Raw genomic sequence first — 27994 nt, 5'->3', positions numbered from 1 at the left:
GTAAAATGGTGCATACATTGGTACCACACATATAGCATTTCCTGAATGAGATAAAACTTATAATGGTAACACCTTTGGTAAGCTAGAAAATAAGCAGAGCTTAGCATTTGGATTCTGTCACTCATTTCTGATTATGATAACTCTTTCGTAAATATTTGAATGATCAAGCTTACCATGTTTCTTCCAGCTGTTAATAATAAAAGAGCGTCCAAGCTTTCAGGGTAACACGTAGTAACAAGCCCGTGCCCTGGACCAAGGAGATGAGCGCAGAGCACTGGTACCTCTGGTACAGGGCAGCGCGCTCACCCCAGTCAACCAGTACCTACACCAAAGTGTGGTTGGCAGGGCTCAGTGCGGCTTGTGGGAGGACATGGCAGAAAACAGGATAAAGCATTTGTTAGAATAAATTAAAATGAGTGACCAAAACCTTCTGAATGACAGTTGAGGGGAAAACAGTAACCAGGATTATGCTTTCTAGTTCAGCCCATTTTACGCAATACTCAGCTGCAGAATAAGCTTCAGCAGTGACCTGGTTTAGAAGACAAATACTTAAAAGTCAGTTCCTGTAAATATAGTTGCTGTCACCTGCTTCAGTAAGTACAGCTACACGGAAAGTTTCAACCCAGGCAGTCCTAGATGCTGAAGGGACTAATGAGAACGACCAGAGCAGCATGTGTAATTCTTACTCTGCTCAGCAGCTTATGAAACAGAAGTAAACGGATGACCTGGCATGAACCGTTTCCCAAGACAGCCTGTAAAAATTCATCTCACTTCATTATTGATGACCTCTTTTTAAGTGAAATGTTTGCCTACAACCAAGAACTCTGGAGAAGCACAGCAAACCAAAGAACCATTTAAACCTATGCATTTGTTTGCCACCCCTAGGAGATATTCACTAGGATTTTAAATAAGCACCTGACTTAAAAGAATAATAATCATGTGATTAAATTATTTATACTTGAAACCAACTTGCAGATGCTTTTGCTAAAAAATACATGATGTCTGAAGGCTTCAGAGACTTAAAACACAGATTGCGTGTCTGAGGATGTTTTGCAAATCTTACTTAATCACAATAAAAGACATAATAATAAACCAGCATCCTTTTTATTTAAAAAAAGACATCCAGTTGCAAGTTGAATACTGCTGATGCCCAGTACAGTCTTGTAGTCAGATGGATGGCTTTCAGATAAGGTTTTCATGTGTTTAGAACCAAAAGAAGAGGCCATGGTCTTTGAAGTTGTAAGTATCTATCTCTGATGTGATGCTTCAGTGCCGCTTTCAGGAGCTCAGGAGACAGAAGGATTCATGGGGGGGGGGGTTGCTGTTGTTCTGAGCCTTACGCTGGTCTACTTGAAGTGAACAGACACCTACCCCCTTAATGCACATCCAGCTCCTGGCACCCAACAATGTGTTCAAGCTTGAAGCATTTTTTCTTTCCCTCCTGTATGTAGCAAAACCTGTGTCTTGCAAAGTCCACTGGAATCTGCAGTTGACAAGTCATCGCCTGGTGAGTGTTCCCTACCCTACTGCTCTGGATCCAGTTAGTTCCACAGGCTGCTGGGAGATGTGATATACAAGACTTGGTAGTTTCTGTTGGACAACACCTTAGCAGTAAAGACGCTATAAGAACAGCTGTTATATTTTTCAGGAGAAACTTACTTTAACAGCTTGTTTGCTTGAGTTACCTGAAAAATTATGGTCCAATAACGAGGGGAATAAAATGGGAAAAGACCTGGTATGTCTGTATTGCACCCCCTCTGACTGCTTTCAAGTGTTTCAGTGCAAGACAAACATGATCATGCTCATAAGAGAAGGCTGTGGCAGTAAGGAGTACAGGAATGGAAACCTACATTCAAAACTGGGCCAAATCACCATTAAGTATAAATACAGTAAACATCAGTAGAACCTGGGTGTTTGTTTGCATTTGCCTTCAGGGTAGTAAGGACAAGTCAAAAAGTGAGAGGATTAGCTAACTGCCAGAAACACATTTCTTTCTATTTTTACGTCTTTCTTAAAAAAAATACAAAGATGCGAATCTGGCAATGAAAAATATCTAATATTCATACCTAAGTTAAAAGTAACTATCTTTTGGATGGGTTATGTATTTAGGACAACACAAAGCAACTACTTCAGACATCTAGCTTAGGTACAAAGTTTCCTGTACAGAAGAGAGGTAGATGCCTCCAGAGAGCTTCTCCAGACTGAATCAGATGCACAGATGGGCAAATACTCCAGTGAGTAAAAATGTGAAAGGCAACAAAGGTGGTATGTTCAAGAATCTTATCAAAATTACTGCCCGATGTTGAGCCACAGATAAATTTCATGCTTGGAAGGGCTCTGCCTACAGTCACTTGTTTTCTCCAAAAGAAAGGTTTTTAAGGTTTTCAGCACTGTTATTTGGCCCATCAATTCACTACACTACAGCATCAAAACTGCAATAACACAAATATGTAGGAATAGTCCTTCAACAGTTCGCTGGTTTGTAAAAAATAAATAAGGAAAGTTGTCCTGAGTATCTCATTCAGAACTTGTTCTGAGCTATGTTTAAATTAGTACGATACGCACAACTAAAACCATTGCTTGCTAGATACTGGTTAAATATGTGTTAAGTTGGAAATGAAGCAACAAAAGATTAATTAAAAAATAAAAAAGAATGTCTATTCCATTACTAATCACACAAGTTTCTGATTTGTTTTTTCTTAGTAATTCTTACAGAACACATAAATGAAGATATGGTACTTCCATAGCCCTTGGGACATAACTAAAGAGAAACGTGATCAATAAAAATTGTAAATGAGATGAGACACACAGAAGTCAAACTTCTATTGATATGTACAAGAGAGCATTTAAAAATAAACGGTAAGGAAATGTATCAGTACAGATCTGCACCTACAAGTAAGCACACTCTAGAAAACTAGGATTTTTCTGATTACAGATGTGATACCTTGGAAATAAAAACACTGAAATGTTTTTGGTGTAGAAATTTTTATAATCTACACCATTACTAGAAATAGTGTCAGTCCCTGAGCCAGCAGGTAAGAACCTAGAAGATATTTATATCTCTATATATATTTAAAAATAAAAATTAAAAAATTAGTGATGCTTTTAGCCATAGAGTAACACAACTGCAGCAATCAATCTTGGGAAGAGAAGAGGGAAAAGTAAGTTGTAGAGGAATAAACTTCTTTCAATTTGCTACTTGAATTGCTCGCAGGTGCCCAGTTTAATAGGTAAAGTTCACCTTGTACTTGAGAAAGCTGCTTGATATGTCCAGCTTCTTCAGATTATTTTTTTTTTCCCACTGTGTCTCAAGTGCAAATGGTGTCTACAGAAGAATGAATGCTTCAGGTATCTGAAACAGAAAACAAAGATATTGAGATGTTAGGGATATAAGAATTACAGTAAATGACAAATTTGCTTTAAAGGGGGAATTAAGTTTTCTTTGGAAGAGCGTGCACTATTATAGTGAAGGTGAAGCCAGAAAATGGTGGCCACTCAATTCTCTCAGGAGACTGTGGCAGTGGACTGGAAAGAACTTATTTTTCAAGTTGCATCCAGATGACCAGGTGTTTTTAGCAAGGGCAATATGTACAAATGAGCAAACAACAGATGTAGTGTTCCAAAGCAATGAAGAACTTCAAGAAGTTTAAGCAGTTAAAGTCAAATGCTTTAAACAAGCATTTAACAAGTGTGGAGCAAAAAACCACAGGTCCCAGACATTTGGCCATTTTATTAAGAAACTGCATGTGTAAGAAGTATGAAGGCAGGATCACACAGCTGCTGTTTTTGTACAGATGTAAACTTGCTTTAAACATCCTTTGGTCTTGCCTCTACCTGAGGTTACATAAAATGGCTACTGTTTCTCCTCTAATGCGGCACTGCAAGTTTATTAAACCAATTTCAGCAGTAGATACCAATCAATCACGTTTATGTACGTGAACAAATACTCTGGTTGTGCATAGCTATATGCAATATATGATATATAGCTGTATGAGCTAGTAGCATACATTAGGCAGAACTGTGTTCATACTTTCATGATGATCTCAGACAAGTTACACGTGAACTCGTTTATTATTTATTATTATTTAAGACCTAGCTTTCTAACTAGAGAGTCCACAATCCTAGTCATAATTAAGCCACAAAACCCTTTGGGTTGACAGTTTATGGAAAGCAGAAGGAATAGTAGAGGAGAAACTCCAACACAAATGCTGAGAAGAGCATCTTCTTGCCAGACAGTGCCAGCTAAGCAGTAAGACATTGCAGAAAACCACTGATGTTTCCCTAAGACTTAGCCACACATGTGTCTGAAGAAAGGGGAAAGGAGACAAAGTCCATGGACAGGTGGAAGAAATTTGCAGGGGGATGCACTTTATGTGTTTAAAGAGCTAATGCGTAGCAATGTTCAGAAGCCAGCCTGGCATGTTAGTGCTGCCCAGAGCTGAATTGGCTTGTAACACACAAAACAGATGTCCTGCAAAACCTGTAACAGCTGCAGCGTTCTTCAAAGCCCTTCAGTATTGAGTTCTGCTGTAGAGAAATACAGCAGTTGTGTTTGGAAAACTGCAGAAGCAGCAGCTCCTAAAAGCCAGCAAGAGATCGAAAAGGGAGCAGAGCTGGCACTGGTACTGGGGAGAATCAGTAAGACCTCATTAGGGAACATGGTACTAGTAGAGAAATAGCAGGTGAAATGTGGTGAGCTCACCCATCCAGTATCCTGCTAAGGCAAGGTGTGTGATACCTACCTTCTAGCTATTAGCTGATTTCTCAATATACCATTATATTAAGGCACTATCTGGCTTGGGACTGGATTGTCAACTCATCTTCCTCTCTACTCAGCATATATCAGTGTGATAAGAAAAAAATGCTTCTCCTCTTTTCCCTCTTAAGTTTTTCTTTCACTGTATCAAAAAAGAGGCACAGCTGGGATTCTGGTATGTCACCTTGTCCATTATTTGAATTTCTTGATGCCTATTTCAGATTCTTGTCTCTGCCTCTGTTACTGGCTATTGTGCATGTTTTTTCCTGTGAAGACAGCTAAAATTCCAATAATCCTTCATTCAGTTCCCTTGGCTTTGCCAGTGCAATTTTGTGGTTAGTGTTTCAGTATTGTTCTAATACGTACTGCTGAGATGGATGTTCTCCCTATAATTCTGATAATATCTCAGATAATCTATGTGCTCTTTGCTGCTAAAATTAAATATTTATTAGTTTATTTGTAGAGACTATGGCCAGAAAATACAATAAAACTACCTTGTTTCACTGCCAGAATTTCACAGGTGTTGGTTAAAGCAGACGATTCCGTCCACACCCCAAAATAAATGAATTTCATTCTTCATCTTCCTAATAATTTGTTGCACTGATTTCCCCCCATGGTGTTTGGAGTCCTGATAGATTTTGGTCTGGTTTCCATTCTTGTTACAGATTTCTGTTGCACCAGTCATCTTCAGATAGGGGTTTAAAGGCCTTGTATCTTCTTTTTCATGGAGAAAGGGTTTCATCTAGAAGTTAACTCAAATTAATAGTGTTACATGTATGGGCTGTCTGTGTAGTAGCCAGTGTACTGTGGCTTGTCAAGGAAGTCATACATATATACCTTCTTCAGCAGGTATTCTGAACATGATTTGAGATTTGGAAGATAAAGAGCCAGAGTGATGTTGGCACACACAGACTTAGCAGTGCTATTTTAAAGGCAGATGTTGGACTACAGTGCTTCTTGGGCTACAAGCCTACAGTTGAGGTTTATCTCCTACCAAATTGTTCATCATAGCTATGATGCTAGGAAGATACCTATTTTGATTCCCACAATCCCTATACTTATCCTTCTGTATAAGTAAATAACAAACTTAAGTTAATAACAAACAGGTAGAGCAAACAATATGGTTCTAAATGACCACACGTATCAAATAGATAGTGCATATCTTTGTATGCCAAGTCTCCCACAAAGCAAAAGACCTGCAGCTTGGGAGGACAGAAAAGCCACACTATTTGCATAGGAACTGAAGGGCTCCAATAATGTGTAGTATTAGATGTTGGACTTAACAGCCCTAGTTACCTGGATAAAGATTAAGTCTTCAGTGTTCATAACAGAGTAGATGCAGTATACTGCACACTTTTCTTAAAAAAAGAAGAGGCATTTGGAGGAAGCAAAACAACATTATTTCCCTTCTTGGCTTGGTCAGCAATGAGGAAAAGGAGTGGCTAAGCCAGAAGGACAATCTTTACACTTCCTGTGCGTGACACATGCAAGGGGCCCCTGGCAAAGTAAGATGCTGCCATCAATTTTTGAAGTCTACATTTACAAATACAATGTAATAACTTAGCAGTTCCTAGTAGCTTCTGCTTTTGCAGTAGTCTGAAGTAAACTCATTTATGTGTGAAGGCTAGACCTGTATAGATAAGCTCGTGGCTATTTTGAAAGCTATGCCCTAGTGTGCACTGCATTCTTGTATGCTATGCCCTACTACCTTATGGTGCAGAGAGACCACACTCACCTTGCACTTACTGTCTTGATGCTGACTCAGCAACTGGCTTCTGCACTCCAAAGGCAGTGATAAAAATATTCACAACTACTATAATGAATACTAGCCCAGTTGCAAGGTTGTTGAGGAAATCCAGCTTTCCATGTTTTGCAGGGTTGTTAAGGTCATATTTTACTTCAAAGAGAAAGGAAAAAATAAGTTTTAATTATATGTATATTTCAAAATCCAGAATAAAAGTCTTCACTACTCATGTAATTCAAGAATTTCTCTTACAGTGAGCTATTTGCATCAATCATAGTTAAAAGGGAAGTAAGATTCTGCAGTGTCAGTGGAAGTGCTAAGGAGAAGATGTTTAACCACAAGGAGCCTATTAGCTTCCAGTAACTAGCATCTAATCCCTATGGATACGCATGGGAAGTAATGGATACACAAATATTACTAGAAATCTTCTGAGTTCTTGATCTTTTGAAACCTAGTTTTGTTGCAGACTATAAGCATTTAAAAATTATTTCAGTCTTGAATACATGAAGCTTGAAGCCCTGACAGGATGGAATGAAGTTAAATTTCCTACAGTTAAAATGCTACAGGTTCTTTGCAGACAGCCCAATCTCTTTAGCAGCGCTGGATTTTTTTTGTACTGGTGCCCTTCCACAGCTGTACTCCCTGCTTTTGCACTGATTCTGTTTTCAGAAAGCAAGGGCATTATATCTGTTAAACAGAAGAAGATTTCAAAGCAGTAGCTACAGTCCTTTTTACAGAGAGCATCAGCTGTGTAAACATTTTCTTTTGTTTCTTGCAGTTGTTCTTTGGTCGAACTGCTAATGGAAGTGAGGGAGGAACACACAAGGGAGATAGTATTAATTTAGTTTAAGTTTTGGTTCCAGGCCTTGTGAAAACATATAAATGAGTTACATTGGACTGATAATAGACTTGACAGTAAAGCATGTGCTTGTATAAGACAGTAAGAAGTCTGGGGGTGCTTGCCTGGCATCAGCGGAAGCCCAAGATTTTCCTCTGTCTCTGTTCTCCTGCAGTAAGAGCTCTGCAACTCAGACCCTCTGATGGATGATAAACTTTGTTATTTGCTTTTAACATAATGACCCTATCAACACTGCAGAACTTAACCACAGAACCAAGACTCACTTGCTTGTTGAAGCAGTTAAAGTAGAAGTGGCGGCAAACACACTCGTGATGCTGAAGTATTAAAAGCCAGGTTCACTTGGTGTCCCTAATTAGGAAGTCTAATGCTGGTTTGGTTTCAAGGAATTCTGCGCGCCTGCTCAAGTCCTGTTTGCTAAAGCAGTATAGTTAAACATCACAGGCCAGTCAAAGCACCGAAGAACAGCATGGGGGAACTGAGAAGCTTAAGCTACTGCACACCTGTGTAGGCATGAAATAATTTAAGCTCAGCAGTACTTAACCCTGAAAGTGAGTTTATACATGTCTTGTAAAGCATCTGGAGCTACGTGGATGCTTGCATCCTAACAGTACCTGGAAGGACTCTAGTACTATCACGTGAATGAAGCAGAATAAATGAAATGGAATAATTAATCCTGAAGTATGGAAGAAAAGCATTTCAGATGGTTGGTTTAAAAAAGAAAAGGCAATAATGGCCTAACATGTTTTGTGAGTTAAAAGAAATCATGCTCAAAGGAGAACTGACACTTTCACAGCTGTCCCTTTGTCCAAATAAGGGTCAGAGAAGACAAGTATTGCTTGTCAGTTTAGGCGGTGCTCTAAATTTTGAAGTAGAATTGTAGTAACCCTATCTTTGTGATTATAGTACTTAAGATGAGGGTGTTTGTGAAAATGCTTTTAAGAACAGTTATTCTTTAAGTATTTTATTATAGTGGGATTAGATTACTATGATTTCATGCCACTTGAACTATTTCAAGACATTCGTCACTTTTCTTCCAAAAAGTTAAGATTACCAAATCACTTTCAAGGACAAGTTCACTGAACATTTTTCAAAATGTTTTTGTGAAAGGCTCTTTTGAAGGAGCAAAAGCTTTTAATCCCCAGTAAAGAACTGTGAGAACTGGTAGCTCGTGGGATAAAACTCTGTCTCAAGGAAAGAAACTGGATGGTTGCACAGACTATTGCTTGGACTTGTGAGAGCTTGTTAAGAGGCAAACTGTTCCTGCAGGCCAAAACTACCAAATACACACTGTAAAAAGCAAGTTCTTGCTATGATGCCTGTATCTTTGTACCTTCATATCCTATTCCCTATCTTCAGTACTTTTGAGCTCAGCATGACAGCATCACTCCAACAGCATACCACTATAAGCTTTGTCACCCTCGGTAGGCCAAACCTAGAGCCACTGCTGACTGCAGAGCACAGGCTGAACTCCTGATAAATCTCACTATTTGCTAAAGCGGTCTATGAACTCTGCCTCAGCCCAACTTCAGAGTTGGGGCTGCTGGGTGCTCTCTTTACTCTAAATGTGACAAACCCTAAAAATTACAGATTCGGAAGCCACTTTGGCAATGTCTGTCAGAAACAAGCATTAAAAAGCAATGACTCAGCATATAATGAGAAATTATTGCCCAACAAAAAACAGGGAACTTGTTTACAGCCTCAAATCTTGCTTAACCGAAACAACCACCAGGGAGATGCCTTCAACCAAGAAACATAAGTGTTTTGCTGACTTTTCCATTACTCTTTTCCCACATCCCCCAGTATCATCAGGTTGCTTTTTCCAGTCCCTTTCTGGAATCTCCTCTGAGCCAGTACCTGGAATTTTCTCTTGTACCAACTCTATCAAATGCAGAGACAGCTTTATTCTGTCTCTTTTGTAAGAAAGAAAAAAGCTAGGTCAGCTGCATATCAATATTACAAGTCTTATGTATCCTGTTTTCCTAGGAACTTCCTCCTTGAACAGAAAGTTGTTTTTTCAGTTGTGCTAAAAACCAGAACATTGAAAGACTAACAGAGATGCCAAAGGTGGCACCTATAACTTAGTAAATGCCATGTGTGAACTCTGGCTATCACCTTCAAGGCTTTTGATTTATGGTAGACTTAAGATCCGTCATATAGTACCCATTAATTTAAAGAGAAAGATTTGAAAAAACTTATGAGAATAAATGATCATATATCACTAGCAAAAGAAGTGATCCATAGCTGTCTCCTACCAGTGAAGGCATCATTTATTTCAGTGAATAACAGTGTTCAACTGATGCTGAAACCTAAACATTTCCTCTGATTTCCACAGGTATCTTTGATCACCTCTCCAAAGTTATGGTCTAGGGTTTTGGGTGCTGCTAATGAATGTCGCAGGTTTCAGCAGCTTTGCAAACTGCCACTGGTTTCTTTTTGCATTTTGCCTTGCAAAAGCATGGGGGAAAATATCACAGTAGGTTAAGGTAGCAAAGAGAAGTACTGAAGACTTGTTTAAGGTCAAAACAGAAAACTCGGATTTCCAGAAGAGTGTTGTCTCTCCACTCTCTGTGGAGTTTTAGTTGAGGTTTTTTGCATAATTCATGCTCACTTAGTGATGACATTGTTTTAGAAATGAGCCTGGTTCTATAGCTACTTAGATCAATATTCTGCCTTACAGAATAAGGCAGAGGATGTAGCACATACATGTGCTACTAATCTAGCAATACTCACTTAAAATACCTAATTTTTAGTGCTAAGTATAGGTTCTTGTGCCTCACAGCATTGTACCTATTAATACCGAATAGTGGAACCTCTATTTTTGAGAACAGCAAAGACACTGCATTGAACTCCTAGGAATGTGAAGATCCATAATTCAACAAATAAGACAGAAAGAGGAGACGGGGGAAGGCAGGGAGCAGGAAACTAATTCTACAGCTGTCTCATTAAATGTGTCCAAAGCATGCACTAACACAACTCCTATTTCAACTCATTCTATTGAAATGATTTCTAGCATATGTTAAAGGTATTGCATCACATTTCTTCAGTAGAAAGTAGAAAAGGTTTCCCTAGCAATTAGCAGAATTCAAGACAATCTTATCTGTAGTCCCAGGATGCTACTTGGACTGTGTTTCCGTATTATATGTAATTTCAAATTTTTTTACTAAAGTCATAGTATGTGGGTAATAGATGAGGTATGTTCTTTATGGTAAATCTTGCTCCAAGTAGCCTATTCTTCTTTTTAACTTTAATTTCAGTTTAACACAGGTTTGAAAATTAACAATAACAACTACATTTCTACCATTCCCCACCTAGAGATTTAGGATGCTTTGAATAATTTCTTAAATTTAAAACTAGGGGGCTTTTTTCATTATTGTCAAGCCTTTGCTATCAAACCTTTGATTTGATTGCAGAAACACAAACAAACTGAAGGCAATATACCACACCAACATGAAGATGGACATTTCAACTTCCACTTCTGTTTCGGAGTTCTATGTTCATAATATATTCTTATAATATTATTTATGATATGTCTGATATGGAAGAAATACATTTCAGTCATAAGATCAAGTAACAGGTCTTGCCAGAAACAGTATTACGAAACTGGGCAGGCTGCATGATCCTATCTGGCCTATTAATGTTTCTTTTGCAGTATTTCATAATTTTCCTTCCTTCTCAGGCCTTCTGAAAAGAAAAATATTCATACTCTGGGCAAATAAGATTCCACATAAAGCTGCCCTTATTCGTTTTGTTGCAATATTTCTATGGTCTGAAGAGAAAACTTTAATCAATTCTGAGGTAAAGACTTTCAAATATAGCAGCTTTTTAAAAATAAATAGGGAGTCTACATACCATCTTATAGGTTCCATCCTGTAAGAAAAGTACATGTCAATGGTTCTTGCTGTTGCTACATACCAAGGAATATCAGGAGCACTCCCACCATAATTTGCAGTGTGAGCGACAGGCTGATAAGAATGATAAGCGGGATGTAGAAGGAAAAAGAAGGTCCTTGCTCCATCACGGCTTTCAGCTGGGATGCATTGGCCATCAGCAGGGCAATGTCCAGCATGCTCTCCGCAGCGCTCTTCTTATTTGCATAGTGGTTGATATTCATAGGTCCATTTCTTTGAAACCACTGTGACATTCTGGGCTAAAATTGGGAGAGACGAAAAAGATTATTCACATCTCTTTTAATTGGTGTAGTGAGAGAGAGATCACTTGGCCCATCAACTGATTTCTGTAATCATACTGATTGATAGAGTAATAGCGGTACTGCGACTATCAGTGCATCTTTTTCACTGTTACCGCTGTCCTCCATGTGACAAGGGAGCAGTAAATCGTGTCTGTATTGCACTTTGGCAGATACACTTTCTCCAGCTTGTAGGATCAGTTTAAATAGTATGTTTCTACCCTGGGAAGAGGAAAGATTGAAAAAGCTGAAAAGTTTGCACTGAGAAAAGTTGGGAGGGAAAAAACACTGTAAAACAATCAAGCAAACAACAGATTGTTGTAACTAATTTACTCCTAAAGGTGTACTTAAAAATACAAGTATTTATTAAATTCATCCTCTGTCATCACACATCTACACAGTTCCTTAATTACTCATGAGTCTTATTTTGAGGATTTCTGTGAAAGTTGGCCACTGTATAACCTTTGCTTGACCTGATTCCCTGCTGCTTCTTACTCCGCCATGCCACTGTCCAGGTCCATCCATACACAGTCAACTGTTTTTCAGCTTAAATATCATATGATCTGTGGTTGCCAAGCACTGCTCAATTACAAGGGAAACTTTTTTTCCATTTTCACACCAGCAGGTGTTTGGGGTTTTTTTAAATTCCCCTGCAAACAAACAGGAAAATAAAAACCAACTGCAGGGTAAAACCAGAGCTAGTTAATCCAGCAGGATGAATAAAATGAGTGTTTCCTCATGACAATTCATGTGACCCAACTTGAAATTGGAGATTTGAAGTCTCCTAGAGGTGCCTATTTGTCTACGGATTACATGCAGCTTAGGGTAACTAGGTTAGACTTAGATGCCTAACTCCGTGATGAAGAAAGAGTAGGTAACCTTCTTTTCTGTAGTCTCTGAACAGGTTAGGAACTTCATGCTCACTGCTCTTACTTCTAGACTTTATTTTCAAAAATAATACACAAATATATTAAGAGTAAGCTTATTCTAGCTGACTTCTTTAAACCTGCCTCTTAGAGACCTTCTTACTACACAAACGTGTTCCTGCTTGCCAGAAAACACTGTGAAGAAAGTCTCGCTTTGAAGGTTAGTTCAAATGCAGAAAACACCCTCTAATTACTCTCTTCAGCAGCAGTCATAACTATCAAATTTCCAACTCCAAAGCCAGGTTTGCCACTGTCCAGACCTAAAAGCATCCTTTTAAATAGAACAGATATTGATGCATACAGCAAGCACATTGCCAGTTTTTCCAGGGCATTCAAATACCAAACTTGACCTATTTTCACCAGACATGCTGCAGTCAACCACAGCCTAAATATTTTACTGAGTGAAAAATGTCATGGGGCAGCAGCAGACTTTTTTTCTGCAAAGAGAAGGAAGACATGTAATCGTAGGTTCACGCAGACGGCTTCTTTACTGAGACCAAGCTCCCAGGAAGAAAATGGCTCTGAGACAGATACTGACTTTGGTCAGGAAGAACTTGATACTCATTTGGTTTTGTCTATATCCCACAATCTAAAAATGCAATTTGGCTGGGGAATCTGTCCCACATTTGTCACCTTTTCTCTCCCCAAGGAGAGCCTCCTCTTCCCACCCCCCTGCCCCATTAAACCACTATAGCATTTGGATGCTTCAGAAAAACACTGTAATTCTAGTATACCATCAACCAGAAGCACTAAATCAGGTGTGGATGTTCATTTCCGTATGGAAGCAGCATGGAATGTATGCTGGCAGTACTCAGTAGAAAAATCCAGACTAACATTTTTCACTGTTTATTGTACAGTAAAAAGCCAAACACACACATTTAGCTCTTGGCTTCCTAATGCTAGCAGTGTAAGAGGGGATGGAGAGCTACGTGTGTAACAGCAGAATTCAATTTCTGGGCATGAATTTAAAAGAAACTTTCTCAGTAGACTGTAGAAATAATATGACCTATTTTGTCACAAGTTCATAATAGAAGAAGCTTTTTCCTATGTCTAGTAGCTAAGTAACTCCTTCCTGCCAAAAATACTGACTTTGAAATATCTATTGGGTCTACAAGGCTGCAGTTTGTAACACAGGCAAAAACTACACGGGTAGCTGTGACTCAGTTCTTAATCCCGATGGAAGGGGACCGCAGTGAAAATATGATGACCGATTTCTTTGTTTTCACTCAATGTAGGAATGTGATCATGTTTGACACGGCTTTTTTTTCACTATACAAAAGAGTAAATAGTCTGGGCTACATCTTTCTTTCAGTTACATCTGTGACTACATGATGTAAGACAGTTTATACATAAACAACAGAATATGATCTTTTCTTTTTCTTGCGGAAATGCCCTGCTGCACTTTTAGGACCTTGCTGTTTGCTAATTTTTTGTATTGTCAAGTTGCAAGTGGAAATAGCAGGCTATGGCATTTGAACTGCAGTGGAAGCAAAGGTTTTGAGTAACTTCTGAACTCCAATAAATGGAGAAGACTTTTCAAAGTAGGGTGCTGCTAAGGCGAACTAAGGCAAAACTTCTTATTCTTGGAATGACAACTCAGCTATTTACTATGTTTAGATTCTAAAAAATAGCATTTTACTCTGTTAAAAGCTTTCAGCTACCACTCCTGAAAGCAGACCAGTTCAGAATCGGAACTAGGCATATGGAGAACTGAAATGTCAGCTCTACTGTACAGAGCTTTATCTCAGCCTGTGATCTTGCCTTCTGCAGGAAAAAGGACCTATAATCATGACATTCTCAGAAACAATCATTTCCCATCTCCTGATTGAGAAATGGAACCTCCTGACTCATGCTGGAAAACCATAAAACCAAAAAAAAAGGCACATTAGCCTTGCCTTCTGGAAGCAAGTTGAAGGCAAATGCCACAAGTATTGAAACAAATGCAGTCAGTACTATGGCAGCAGTTTTTAAGATCAGACTACGTGTTACACAGCAATATATAGACAGGCAATGAAAGAAGAGCTGTTGCCTTAACCTCAGGATAATGACAGTCATGTACAACAGAAATTATATGGGAACTTTGTTATGTGGCTTTATGGTTTCAAGGAGATTCCAACCTTGTAGCAACACGTGCAGCCTGCAGGACCAAACGACACACTATGCTGTAAGGGCATAGTACCCACAGGGCTGCAGACAGGAAAAGTGAAACTTCTAGAGATTTGCTAGGATGCATGTAAAGTGCGGCTTTTCCTGCAGGTGTCACTTGGCAAGAGAACAGTATGTATTCCACGTGACCTGCTTCAGTCTCAATGTAATCAAAACACCTCATTACACACTTTCAATGTTCAAATAACCTGGTACAGACAAGCTGATCCCTTCAGTTAGTGTGTCACCAAATGAGTCTAAGGAAAAACAGCATGTGTATTCACATGTGTGCGTGTAAGAGCCGGGTGTAGCTGGAACTGCTGTATCTTCCTTTCCCTGTCAGTAACAGCCTGCCCTCAGGTCTCCCATCGCCCACAAAGCATCAACCTCTGAGCAGAACAACCTGCCATGCTAGTCTACGCACAGTTATAAAAAGGAGAGGAGTAAAAAGACTCCCCCTCTTGCTCCGTCTGTGACTGGAAGAATCCCCTGTGGAAGAGCTTATTTTCACAGTCACGTGATGCTGTCCCCACAGACAGTACCGCTCCGTGTCCCTGCACAGCAGCAGGGCCTGTTTGCTTGCCCAGATGTCCTTTTTGGCACCAAACGTGGGGCACGAAGGGTTCGAGATAACAACAGATTTAATTGGAATGTGCTAGGTCAAATCTATAGCTGTTATTGCTGTTTAGCTATTAATCAGCAGGCTTCTGTGCTTGCAACAGGGCTTGCTTGCCTTACTGTATATTAGAGTCTAGTGCTTGTTAGTGGCTGCTTTTTGCTTTTGCTGCTTGCTGTGCTGCTGATCATCTTACTCTGCTGTGCCTGGGAACATTTAGATAACAGCAATGGCCATGCACCTGGGCTGGCAGATGGCCAGGGCATCGCTGCTGTTTCTGTGCTGCTGTGCTGGACAGGCTGGAACTCCAGTGTGAGCTCAAGTCGAAGGGACTGTGACCTGTGGGTGAGTCCACGTGCGAGCAGGACACCGCAAAGCGTCTGTGGACATGGATAAGCCCATGCCAGAGCAGGTATGTCTCGAAGCGTCTGTGGCCATGGTTATGTCTGTGCCGCAGCAAGTATACCTCTGAAGGGATTGTAGCCCAAGGATAAGGCCACGCTGGAGAAGGTACACCTCGAAGCATCTGTGGCTGTGGATAAGTCCATGCTGCAGCAGGTACACCTTGAAGCATCAGTGGCTGTGCATGAGCTCATGCTGGAGCACCTCAAAGCGTGTGGCCACGGGTAAAGCCATGCTGGAGCAAGTGCATCTCTGAAGGCATTGTGGCCCAAGGAGAAGGCCACGCTGGAAGAGGTGCTCCTCTAAGTGACTGAGGCTGTGGATAAGCCTATGCTACAGCAGGTATACCCCTGGAGAGACTGTGGCTCACAGATAAGGCTCCACTTGGAGCAGGTAAACCCCTAAGGGACTGCAGTCTGTGGAAAAGTCCAAGCTGGAGCAGGGGCAAGGGGAGGAGTCCATTGCAGTGTTAAACCCAACGGTCTGGTCCAAAGGGGCCAGGGGTGGAGATTGTAATGGAAATACCTTTAAATTGTTGTAACCCGAGATTTGAGTTGCATGTTATGGGAATTACTATAGCAGGAACCCCTTGTTGCTAGCCAGGCTAGGAGCTAGGGGAGGAGTTCATTGCAATGTTAAATCCTATAACCTGGCCCAAAGGGACCAGGGGTGGCAATTGTAATGGAAATACCTTTAAATTGTTGTAACCCATGATCTGAGTTGCATGTTATAGGAATTACCACAGCAGGAACCACCTGAACCAATGGAGGACAAGCCTTACAAGAAACAGTGCAAGTGCAGCAGTGACAGGACCTGAGCTGGCTTTGGTGCCCAATAACTCCAGGCAACACACCACCTCTCCTGTCCTGAGCAACCACCATCACAGATGGAGCCCAAAGTCATGAACTAAATGAACTCAATGGACATTTTGTGGACATTTATGGACATTTTACAGACATTTCACAGGGGTTGTCCATAGACTAAGGGAATGATACCTGTGTATTGTATCGAAGGATGGGAAGGGGAGCGCTGGTTAATGAGGATGTATTGGATAATGTCGGACATGAGCATGACGTAAATGGTATGGAATAAGGGGTGGATACTGTCCTGGTTTCATCTGGGATAGAGTTAATTTTCTTCTTAGTAGCTGGTATAGTGCTGTGTTTTGGATTTAGCATGAGAATAATGTTGATAACACACCAATGTTTTGGTTGTTGCTAAGTAGTGTTTATACTAGCCAAGGACTTTTCAGCTTCCCATGCCCTGCCAGGTGCACCAGAAGCTGGGAGGGGGCACAGCCAGGACAGCTGACCCAAACTGGCCAAAGGGCTATTCCATACCATATGACGTCATGCTCAGTATATAAGCTGGGGGAAGAAGAAGGAAGGGGGGGATGTTCAGCATGATGGCATTCATCTTCCCAAGTAACCATTATGCATGATGGAGCCCTGCTTTCCTGAGAATGGCTGAACACCTGCCTGCCGATGGGAAATAGTGAATTAATTCCTTGCTTTGCTTTGCTTTGCTTGCGCGTGCGGCTTTTGCTTTACCTACTAAACTGTCTTTATCTCAACCCATGAGTCTTCTCACTTTTACTCTTCTGATTCTCTCCCCATCCCACTGTGGGGGGAGTGAGTGAGCAGCTGTGTGGTGCTTAGTTGCTGGCTGGGGTTAAACCACGACACCAGAGCACTGCAGTTTGCAAGGATAAAGCTAAGATGCTACATCAGAAGCTGGCACCTTTTTGCTTCTATAAAACCAAACCTTCACACCAGGATTGAACAGTATTGGATACACAGTCTTACTGTGTTGGTACAGACTTTGCCACTGCTTTCCTTGACTCATCATTCCAACAGTACACCCAGAAGAACTGAGTCCCTTTGAAATACAGAAAGGATTTATTCATTACATTTATTAAAAAATAAATAAAAGTGGCACTGAGGTGAATGTCCTTAGATGCTGAGTTTCATGAATCACATCTAAGACCCACCTGGTGATTCACCAGGAAGGAAACAGCACTGAAAATGGAAACATTTGAAAACGAATAATAAAGTATCTTTTCTAAATACAGTAACTTGTTATAGTAAGGATTTCTGCTTCTATTACAGCATTAAATCACTACTTGTGACAAAATTTATGAAGCTGTTTGTTCAACAGAGTATTTATCAAACACTAGTGACTGCTGAAGCAGTCAAATTAACGTGCTGGAAGTCTGACCAAAAAAAAGGAAAGACCGAAAGTAATTTTTTTTTCTTGTCCAACTTGACCTGAGTTTCCCAAAATGTACCAGTTAGTGTGTCCAGAGAAGACGGGTAGGGTTTTGGACATGCCAGTCATCTGTAAACCATAGAGGGAAAAAACCACTAGTGAAAATGACACCTACTTTGCATTTCTATTTAGAACACAGTTATGTTCATTTCTGTCACTCTGCCCTATGAATGCAGGAGGAAAGAAATAATTTGGATTTTGAGTGCAAGTTTTTAGGATTCATTCCTTCTCTCCTCTTTTGGTATGTCCCTAGGTACTTTACTCAGCTTCTTAAATGTCTTCCACCATATATCTGTTCCCCTAAAGAGATTGTTTTAATAAAATCTAAAAAAAAGCCAAAACAAAAGCCCCACAAAAGCTGTAAAAGGCAAATATTGCCTGAACCAACAGGACCTTGAAATTTCCGAGTTAAGAGTCAGATCTGTTATGAATACTGAATTTACTGTTCCTGAAATGAAGTTAACAGACACTTGCAGTAGCACAAGATTGGTTACTGTTTTCTTCTTAAATCCCACTAGAAAACCAGTATTTTGCAGTCAGCAAGGTGAACTTCCAATTTCCCAGATGAATACTTAGAACCAGAAACTGCGAAGTATAAGCTAGAAGTACACCCTGGGTCACTTTAATTTTGATTTGCACTTTGTAATTGCAGCTGCTTAGTATCAGCTGGTACTGCAGGACCCAGAGCTCAACATGTTTTGCATGTCAGGCCCAGACTCTCATATCTGGGTTCTGAAAACGTACAAATACTTATTTTACTATTGGTACAGTATTAGCACTAAATACTTAGATGTTATTCTAACTTTAAATCATTATGCAGTAGAATGCCTTTATTAAATACAGGAGACACACAGTTTTGTATAGTTTAATCGGGAAAATAATGCTGAATATTATTTCTGTATTCCAAACAAGGTTTCTAAGAACAGTGCTTCTGATTGATTAATAACACCTTCCTTAAGCTGTTAGAAGGCTCTTCTCTTTCAATTACATTTACTCTGAAGTGCAGGCTTCGTAGTCTTTGGCTTGCTCTCACTCTGCATACAGTTTCCTTTCTATTTTAGGTTAGTGATTACTGCAATTTTATGGCAGCTTTTAGACACTTTCAATAGCCAAACAGCCTTGATTCAAAATGAGATCAGACAAGCTTGTTGATCAATATGACCTCTGGGTTTGTAATGTCACAGAGCAAGCTTCCTTAAATTCTTGTGTTTAGGGACAGTCCTAATTTTAAAATAATGGAAACTTGCTGCATAATAATGAGTCTAATAATATGCGTAAACATAAGGCTGAGTCATACTGATATTACAGTGGACTGTTCTTTACTGTGTTTTGCAATAGCCTTTCTAATCAAAACTGTTAAAAAGATGCTAAAAAGCCCTTTTGTTTAAAAAGTAATTTTCTAAGTTTTTTAAATATTCACCTTTAAGAAAAATACTGCACAGCAAACTTTTCCAGATCTTTTAGTGGTAATCTCATGTTCAGGAAAAATTCCAGTTATATCAAAAAAGAGAAGGCTCAGACATAAAAGGAATAATATAGGACTAAACCAGAACACAATTTCAGAACTTTTCTTTTCTTTTTTTTCTAAGATCAACCCTACCGTTACAGAACTGAACTAGTAACTTTATACAATTATTTAATGATCCTCATAGATGTGGAAATTCTGTCCACATCTCCATCACCCACACACTGAAAATTTAATGGGCCATATGTGGCCACTCTGAAACTGGACTTCCCCTCTGTCTCAGAGATCTTGCTGATCTAAAGAAATAGGGAAAATATTCTACAAAGAAAAGAAATATTGTTCCAACAAAAAATATTTTAAGCTATATCAGTTATGTAATGGATGATTAGATCCTTTGTATGCCTCCTCAGAAGATATTATTTCTTTTCCCCCAATAAAACATTAGATTACTTGTTCAGCTTAGCACTGACTCAGAGAGAAAAAACCCTACATCATCAGTTACATTTCCTGTAAGAATTTAATTTTGGGATGGCGGGGAATCTGTCCATCCAAGTACCAACCTAGCATAACACTAACTAGCTTGTGAGACTTCTGCAATCACATCTTGAGACAGTATGGTTGCAGGCAATTAAAAAAAAAAAAAAAAAGGGAAAAACTCAGCCTGTGTTCATATTTCATAGACAGCATCAATTTTCTAGCATCTTTAAAAGCCTATACTTAGGAAGAGCCACTTTCTATACAAACAGACAGAAAATGCAATTATTACTACATTAATGAAAAAAAAAAAGTGGTAACCATGCTGATTCCTGAGAGCTAAGAAGTTAGTATGAAAAAAAGGGAAAAGTACAGTCATGTTAGCTCAGGGCAGAGCACCATTTTCCTAAAGCTATACTGGACCAGTTTAGAATATTTTTACTCTTTAAATGACTTAACAATAATCAGCACAGCTAATGAATACTTTGTGAAATTAAGTAATAACTTAAACTTGTTTGTACAGCTATTTAAATAGAAGCTTTCTCCTGTATGATTTTTTTTCTGTCATGCATTACTACTGCTCATTCCAGTGATTTGGTCTTACAATAATATTTCTCACAACCGGATTGTGGGCTGCCTATTTTGTATTGTTAAAGCACTGTTTGTTTATTCTAGTTACTTAAAAAACAGACAAAAAAACCTTATCATCAATAGTTTCAATATTTGGAGTATATCAAATACTCCAAATTCAGTTTGATACAAGCAATGCTTTAGAACATGCCATTTCATTCCATATGCAGTAAAATAATTTCAAGTTCCTACAAATTTGAAGTTTGTTACTTGCAGTATGATGCCAAGAAACTGCCATGTCCCTAAACTACTTATGAATGAATATACAATCTTGAATACATTTTTTGTAATAACTAAATAGAAGTAATAACTATAATAGAAGCCAACTATTCCAGAGCTATTCTTTCCTACTATCCAATTCTTGTTCTTCTTTAACTCTTTCAACTGGCATTTCCTGTTATCTTGGAAACATTAAACTAGATTTTACAACACGGTGAATCTAGACTGTTTCAGTATGGAACACAAACAAGGAAAGCAAATAGAGGAAGAAGAAAAAACAGTTACTATCTGTATTTGTATGAACAGATCCTTTGCAGAAGCTGCCAGATACTTCTGCCAAGTGTCATTATTCACATTAGTCAGTAAGGTGTGCCAGGCCAACCCTGTATTAGAAGCAAGGAATTTCTTGCTTCTAAAAGCTTGACAGCTGCTAAAAAAATTTATCCAAATTAATAATGGAGTTAAAATAAACCACATTAAACCACCGTGTGACCACTCATGCAGAATTACAGTGAGCTTAACTAGTCTTTTTTTAATTTGTGTGCTTTGAATGCTTGTAAGGTAAGACAACTATATCTGCATTTCATGTCAGCTCTTGTGTCAGAGAAGGTAGCAGTCTATTGCTGAAGATGTGCAAGAGAATCTATATTGAGGAGAGGGCAGACGCTACGATGGGCAGTAAGCAAACCAGGGCGGTCCAAGTTGCGATGCCTGCAAGCATTCCTAAAAGCAGACACACACTTTTGACTCCAATACTGAAGATTTAGGCACCTGCGGATTTGTGGTCTCTCCAGGTTTAGCTGGCTCCTGAGCTGGGGCGTTCTTTTGTTTGTGTGAATTGTGAACTTGGTCAGATTTTTTTAAGGTATCTCCTATTCACAGATTGGTTTTTAAGAAATCTGTCCCCATCTGTTTTACCTTACATATACTTTATTTTTGGTTGGTTAGAAAACAAAAAAAAAGTGTCTGTAAAATTCTCTGAAGTGCTACTGTATACACATAATATAATATAATAATACATCTCGCTGCTTATTCTTTATATGGCACTCACATAGAACTTGCAGTTTCTATGGGAAAGATGTAACAAAATGATGACTGCTTGCAACTGAAGATGAGGTAAAACAGGAAAGTTGCAGAAAAATTCTTGGAGCAGACCAAGTTAAAAGAAATAAAACCCCATGACTGGTAGTTGTGATGCAATCAAAAACACTATGTTAATAAAAAAAGAAAATTGCTGAGAAGTCTGTGGCTTAAAGAAAACCCCTTCAGGCCACCAGTTTGGCACGCATATCCCAGCCTTCATTCTCTTCAGGTACTTTCCAGGATTTATTAAAACCAGATTTTTTGTTTTCTTGCTATGATATTCATGACTACAAGGGTTTGTCAGGAAGGGAGGGAGGAAGGACAGATCTGCTACACAATCAGTCCAGTCTGTCTGTAACCAGAAAGTTTTACCAGTGACGTAGAAAGTGGTTTAGTACAACTGTTTCTATGTGGAAGAGTCTTAGGTTGGAATAAGAGCTGCTTTTTAGAGTTTAGTCCTTTCCAAAACAACATAAAAGATGCTCTTTTGCCAGTCTGGCTTTTCAGATAAGTGGCATGCTTGGAAAATATCCTTTATGTGTAAACAGAATATGGGATGAAATGCTCTCCAGTGAAGATCTCTGGTCATGTTTTGACTACATGGAGTAGTAAAAAGCTGGGTATTTGTCTTTTTGTTTTTACTTGGATTACTGTATGAAAAAAAAAAAAACAAACCCAAACATACAGGCCCAATCCTTTAAGTAATTCCTCCTACTTTTGTGCTCACTTATCTCCTCTGTAGATATCCCTGAGTAACTTTCCCATCCTCTCCCAAGTCATCTGGGTGGAAAAACCCTCCCAGGTTCAGAGAGGTGCCGATGTGCTCCAAGCAGAGCTTTCCGGGTGGGGAGGACATCTGACGACCTTTCGGCTGACATGTATAGGAACTAAGGGGCCATCGTGCCGAGGACTAAAAAGCATTTTCGTTTCAGTCCTTCGTAGGCGCTTGCCTATCTTTGAAGCGAGACAAAATGCGACGCTTGCAGCAGCATCCTTACAAAAAGCGCTGAATTAATGGAAGACGTGTAAAAAAAAAAAAAACTGTAGGACTGCGGCAGCACTCAGCACACCATCCCCTTCCCGGAGCCGCTTCCCGCCCCGGCTCGGCGGGAGGGCTCCGCGGGGCACCTGCGGCCGGGCGGAGATGGCCCGGGCCCCTCACGCCTGTCTCGCCGCTGCCGTGAGACCCGCCGCTTCCCAGGCCCGCTTCCCGGCGGCCCCCGCCGCCTCCTCACGCCTCGCTGCCGCCCGCCATGTCCGGGCGCTGCGGCAGCCGAGCCCGCTCCCGCCCTCCGCCCGTCTCAGCCGGCGGGGAGCTCCCGCGGCCCCTACCCGCTCGACGACCGCCGGCTCCGCGCCCTCCGCCCGCCCGTTCAGCTCGTGGGTCTCGCTGCCGGAGTCCATCGCGGCGCAGGAGAGGCCGCTGCGGCGTCGGCCCCAGCCCCGGCTGCCCGCGGGGATCCCCTTTTCTCCCGGCTGGACCCGGCTCCGCGGGTCAGGGGCGGGAAGGGCCGCTGGGGACAAAGTTTCCAGCGAGGCGGCGATTGCCGGAGCTGGCGCGGGGGCCCGCCCCGGGCCCGGCCCTCCCTCTCTTCACACACCGCCCTGGGGGCCGTCTTTCCAGCCCGCCCGGTTCCCCGCCTGGCAGAGGCAGCCCGCCGTCCCCGTAGGTGAAGGTTTCCGTGCAGGACGGAGACCCAGCCGGGGCCCGGCGCCTGCGCCTGCCCCTACGGCAGCGGCCTCTTCCTGCCAAAATTTTGGTTTGGGGTGAAGTTTCTTCAGCTCCTGCTGAGTTTGGGGCTGAGCGGGATCTGAGGACCTGAGCGGCTGCCTTGCACGGTCAGCTTTGTTTTAAGACCAAACAGCTTGGTTTTAAGACCAAATTTCCAACGTTGGCTAAGAATTATAGTTTGTGCTATTCTGGGGAAGAGTATAGGTAATTGGTACTGTATGCAAATGTTTCATTTTAGAAAACTCCATCTTGACAAAATTAAAGTTGAGGGCTAGGGTTTTATTTTAAGAGCGTTCTCATCATAGAATCATAGAATGCTTTGGGATGGAAGGGACCTTTAAAGGCCATCTAGTCCATCCCCCCTGCAATTGGCAGGGCCATCTACAACGCGATCAGGTTGCTCAGAGCCCATCCAGACTGTCCTTGAATGTTTCCAAGGATGGGGCATCTACCACCTCTCGGGGCAACCCATTCCAGTGTTTCACCACACTCATCGTGAAAAATTTTTCCTTATAGCGAGTTTAAATCTACCCTCCTTTAGTTTAAAACCATTACCCCTTGTCCTATCGCTATTGGCCCTGCTAAAAAGTCTGTCCTCATCTTTCTTATAAGCCCCCTTTAAATATTGAAAGGCTGCAATAAGGTCTCCCTGCAGCCTTCTCTTCTCCAGGCTGAACAACCCCACCTCTCTCAGCCTGTCCTGATAGGAGAGTTGTTCCATCCCTCTGATCATTTTTGTGGCCCTCCTCTGGACCCACTCCAACAGGTCCATGGCTTTCCTGTGCTGAGGACCCCAGAGCTGGACGCAGTACTCCAGGTGGGGTCTCCCCAGAGCAGAGTAGAGGGGCAGAATCACCTCCCTCAACCTGCTGGCCACGCTTCTTTTGATGCAGCCCAGGACACAGTTGGCCTTCTGGGTTGGAGAGCACATTGCCAGCTCATGTCCAGCTTTTCATCTCTCAGTACCCCCAAGTCCTTCTCGGCAGGGCTGCTCTCAATCCCTTCATTGCCCAGCCTGTATTGATATTGGGGCTTGCCCCAACCCAGGTGCAGGAGCTTGCACTTGGCCTTGTTGAACCTCATGAGGTTTACACGGGCCCACCTCTCCAGCCTGTCCAGGTCCCTCTGGATGGCATCCTGTCCCTCGGGCATGTCAACTGCACTGCTCAGCTTGGTGCCATCTGCAAACTTGCTGAGGGTGCACTCGATCCCACCGTCTATGTCACTGATGAAGATATTAAACAGCACTGGCCCCAGTACGGACCGTTGAGGGACACTACTTGTCACTGGTCTCCATCTGGACATTGAGCCATTGACTACTACCCTCTGGATATGACCACCCAGCCACGTAGCTATCCACCAAACAGTCCGCCTATCAAATCCATATCCTTCTAATTTGGAGAGAAGGATATTGTGGGGGATCATGTCAAAGGACTTACGGAAGTCCAGATAGATGACATCTGTAGCTCTTCCCTCATCCACTGATGCAGTTACTCTATCATAGAAGGCCACTAGATTGGTCAGGCAGAACTTGCCCTTGGTGAAGCCATGTTGGCTGTCTCGAATCACCTCCCTGTGCCTTAGCATAGCTTCTAGGAGGATCTGTTCTATGATCTTCCCAGCCACAGAGGTGAGGCTGGCAGGTGGGTAGTTCCCAGGGTCCTCCTTTTTACCCTTTTTAAAAATGGCTGCAACGTTTTCCTTTTTCCAGTCCCCAGGGACTTTACCTGACTGCCATGACTTTTGGAATATCATGGAGAGTGGCTTGGCAACTACATCAGCCAATTCCCTCAGGACTCTGGGATGCATCTCATTGGGACCCATAGATTTATGTACATTCAGGTTCCTCAGGTGGTCGCGAACCTGACCTTCTCTCGCAGTGGGAGGACGTCTGCCCCCCTGATTCCTGTCAAATGGCCCATTGACTTGGGAGGTGTGAGGAGAGAGATTGCCAGTGACAACTGAGGCAAAGAAGTTGTTGAGTACCTCAGCCTTCTCCTTGCCTGTTGTTACCAGCTTGCCACTTCTGCTCATCAGAGGGGGTATGCTTTCCTTAACCTTCCTTTTCTGGTTGATGTACCTGTAGAAGCCCTTATTATTATTCTTTGCATCCCTCACCAGGTTCAGCTCCAGCCAAGCCTTGGCCTTCCTGATCCCATCCTTACACAACCAGGCAGTGTCCCTGTACTCTTCCCAAGATACCAGTCCCTTCTTCCACTGTCTGTGCATTCTCTTCTTGCCCTTTAGTTTGACCAAGAGGTCATGGCTCAGCCATGCCAGCCTCTTCCCTTCCTTTCCTGATTTCTTGTACCTGGGGATCGAGAGCTCTTGCGCTCTGTGGAAAGCGTCCTTGAAGATCTGCCAGCTCTGTTCTGCTCCCTTGTCCCTGAGGGCCATTTCCCAGGGAGTCCTGTTGATTAACTCCTTGAAGAGCTGGAAGTTTGCTTTCCTAAAATTCAGGGTCCTGACTATACTCTTCACCTGACCTTTATCTCTCCAAACTCTGAACTCTACCAGTGCGTGACTGCGTCAGTGGTTTTAGGTTTTCAGTTTCATTATTCTATTTTTTTTTTTTCCCCTAGTCTTATTTTGCCACCTGTACCGTGGTAAAGGATGCACATAAAGAGAATTAACGTACAGGTTTGATGGTGGTGGAACATCAGAGGAACATTCATATGCACAGAAACAACACAACTGACAACAAGAGCAGTAAAGTAAGCCTAAAGTATGAAACAGAGCGAAATAATTGAAATTAGATTTTAAAATGTTATTGTTACAAGCAAACCTTCTGCTACTTAAATTTAACAGTGTTCAGAGTAAAAAATAAATTAAAAAAAGATGTGCCTTATATGACCACATGTATTCTCTTTTAAGGCTAGCAATGAACTGCTCATCTGCACTGAAAATGTTCTTGAGTGGTTGTTCAACAAACCTGTTCCTATTTTTGGTGTCCAAACATGTATTCCTCAGGTTAACTTCTTCTAAATCTTCTATGTTAGGAATTGCTTTTCTCACTCTCTAAACACAATTAAAGGATATTCTATTTACAGAATGTAAACAAATTTATAGAATATAAATAAACATACAGAATGTAAATATAAATAAATATAAACTGATTTTTTTTAAAAAAGGTATAAAGGCCTTTTGCTAGACCTTGCTGTCCTGGTTTTGGCTGGGATAGAGTTAATTTTCTTCCTAGTAGCTGGTATAGTGCTGTGGTTTGGATTCAGGATGAGAATAATGTTGATAACACACTGATGTTTTAGTTGTTGCCAAGTAGTGCTTACACAAAGTCAAGGACTTTTCAGCTTCTCATGCTCTGCCCATACCAAGAAGCTGGAAGGGGGCACAACCAGGACAGCTGACCCAGAATGGCCAAAGGGATATTCCATACCATATGATGTCATGCTGAGTATATAAACTGGGGGGACTTGGCCGGGGGAGCAGCAATCACTGCTTGGGGGTGGGCTGGGCATCAGTGCATGGTGAGCAATTGCATTGTGCATCACTTGTCTTGTATATTCTTTTGTCATTACTATTATTATTATTATCATCATCATCATCATCATCTCTTCCTCTGCTGTCCTATTAAACTGTCTTTATCTCGACCCACGTGTTTTACTTTTTTTTTTCTGATTCTCTCCCCCATCCCCACCAGGTGAACGAGTGGCTCTGTGGTGCTTAGTTGCCAACTGGGGCTAAACCACAACACTTGCGTAAAGAGAAATGGTGTAGAAGCATTTCTACCAATTCCTTTATCACCAAGATAGGATTTTGACATAAGCAGCTCCTGTGGAGAGAAGCACCAGTTGTATTGCTTAGTGCAATAAACACAAAGCCGTTGGACCTACAATCATGAACAGGTTGCATGAGGCCATTGCTGAAAGGAGGTCTAGACATTTGGCTGTCCTCACTTTATAGCCGTTGTGCTTGGGAATTGGCCGTTAGTCTGAATCTCACAGACATGCACCAAAACTATGCCCTCTCTGCAGGGAGGGATCTGCAGTTCACTTCAGCAGGTCCTCCAGCGAGACTCGTCAGAAGGTTACATATGAGGTCTCGGATTGCAGTGTACCCTACAAAGTGGGTCTGCCCGAAAATGCAGGCTCAGGCTTAAGGACTGTGACACACCAAATAAAAATCTCCACCATATGCCATATCACTGCAGCTTTTTCCGTGCAGCAGATGAGCACACCTCTCTAACATGCAATAGCTATTGAGCGGATATGAGAGTCGAATTGTGGTGACCACCTTAGAATTTTATGAGTCTCTGTGACTGCTGAGTCCTTTGGATGTTCTCCAGTGGGCTTTGATGGAAATTCATATTCACCTTGCCATTAAACTGCACTGACTTCTTGTAGCTGACTTTTGTTTTTGACTTCACAGTGATTTTTTGCTAAAGCAGACTTAATTGCTGACTGAAGCAATTTTTAGAGTCCACACAAAAACATGGACAACCAGATGTGGCTAAGCACAAATTAAGCAGATA

At 41.3% G+C, this 27994-nt stretch overlaps 1 protein-coding gene across 2 annotated transcripts; it reads right to left on the bottom strand.

Annotated features, from left to right (window-relative positions):
- Positions 1 to 115: 115 nt before the first annotated feature.
- Positions 116 to 23313, bottom strand: NINJ1 (ninjurin 1). 2 transcript variants are annotated; one of them, XM_082322779.1, is made up of 4 exons: positions 23106 to 23313; positions 11272 to 11506; positions 6492 to 6653; positions 116 to 3352 (listed from the first exon to the last, which is right to left on the bottom strand). In XM_082322779.1, exons 1-3 carry the CDS (start codon positions 23175 to 23177, stop codon positions 6499 to 6501), a joined length of 462 nt encoding a protein of 153 aa, XP_082178905.1. In that variant the 5' UTR covers positions 23178 to 23313; the 3' UTR covers positions 116 to 3352; positions 6492 to 6498. The 2 variants fall into 2 exon arrangements, with proteins under 2 accessions (XP_082178905.1, XP_082178906.1); XM_082322780.1 differs by lacking the exon at positions 116 to 3352 and adding an exon at positions 5454 to 5498.
- Positions 23314 to 27994: the final 4681 nt, after the last annotated feature.

The sequence above is a fragment of the Platalea leucorodia genome (assembly GCF_965183815.1).
Source record: "Platalea leucorodia genome assembly, chromosome: 9".
Classification (NCBI taxonomy): domain Eukaryota; kingdom Metazoa; phylum Chordata; class Aves; order Pelecaniformes; family Threskiornithidae; genus Platalea; species Platalea leucorodia.
This window is presented reverse-complemented; position numbering and strand designations above follow the sequence as displayed.

Excerpts from the sequence above, each read along its gene's own strand:
- NINJ1 (XM_082322779.1), bottom strand. The coding sequence starts at position 23,177 with ATGGACTCCGGCAGCGAGACCCACGAGCTGAACGGGCGGGCGGAGGGC. Across the intron at positions 11,507-23,105 it reads AGCCGGCGGTCGTCGAGCGG|CCCAGAATGTCACAGTGGTT; the intron begins GTAGGGGCCGCG and ends TCCCAATTTTAG. Across the intron at positions 6,654-11,271 it reads AGTGCTCCTGATATTCCTTG|TAAAATATGACCTTAACAAC; the intron begins GTATGTAGCAAC and ends TTCTCTTTGAAG.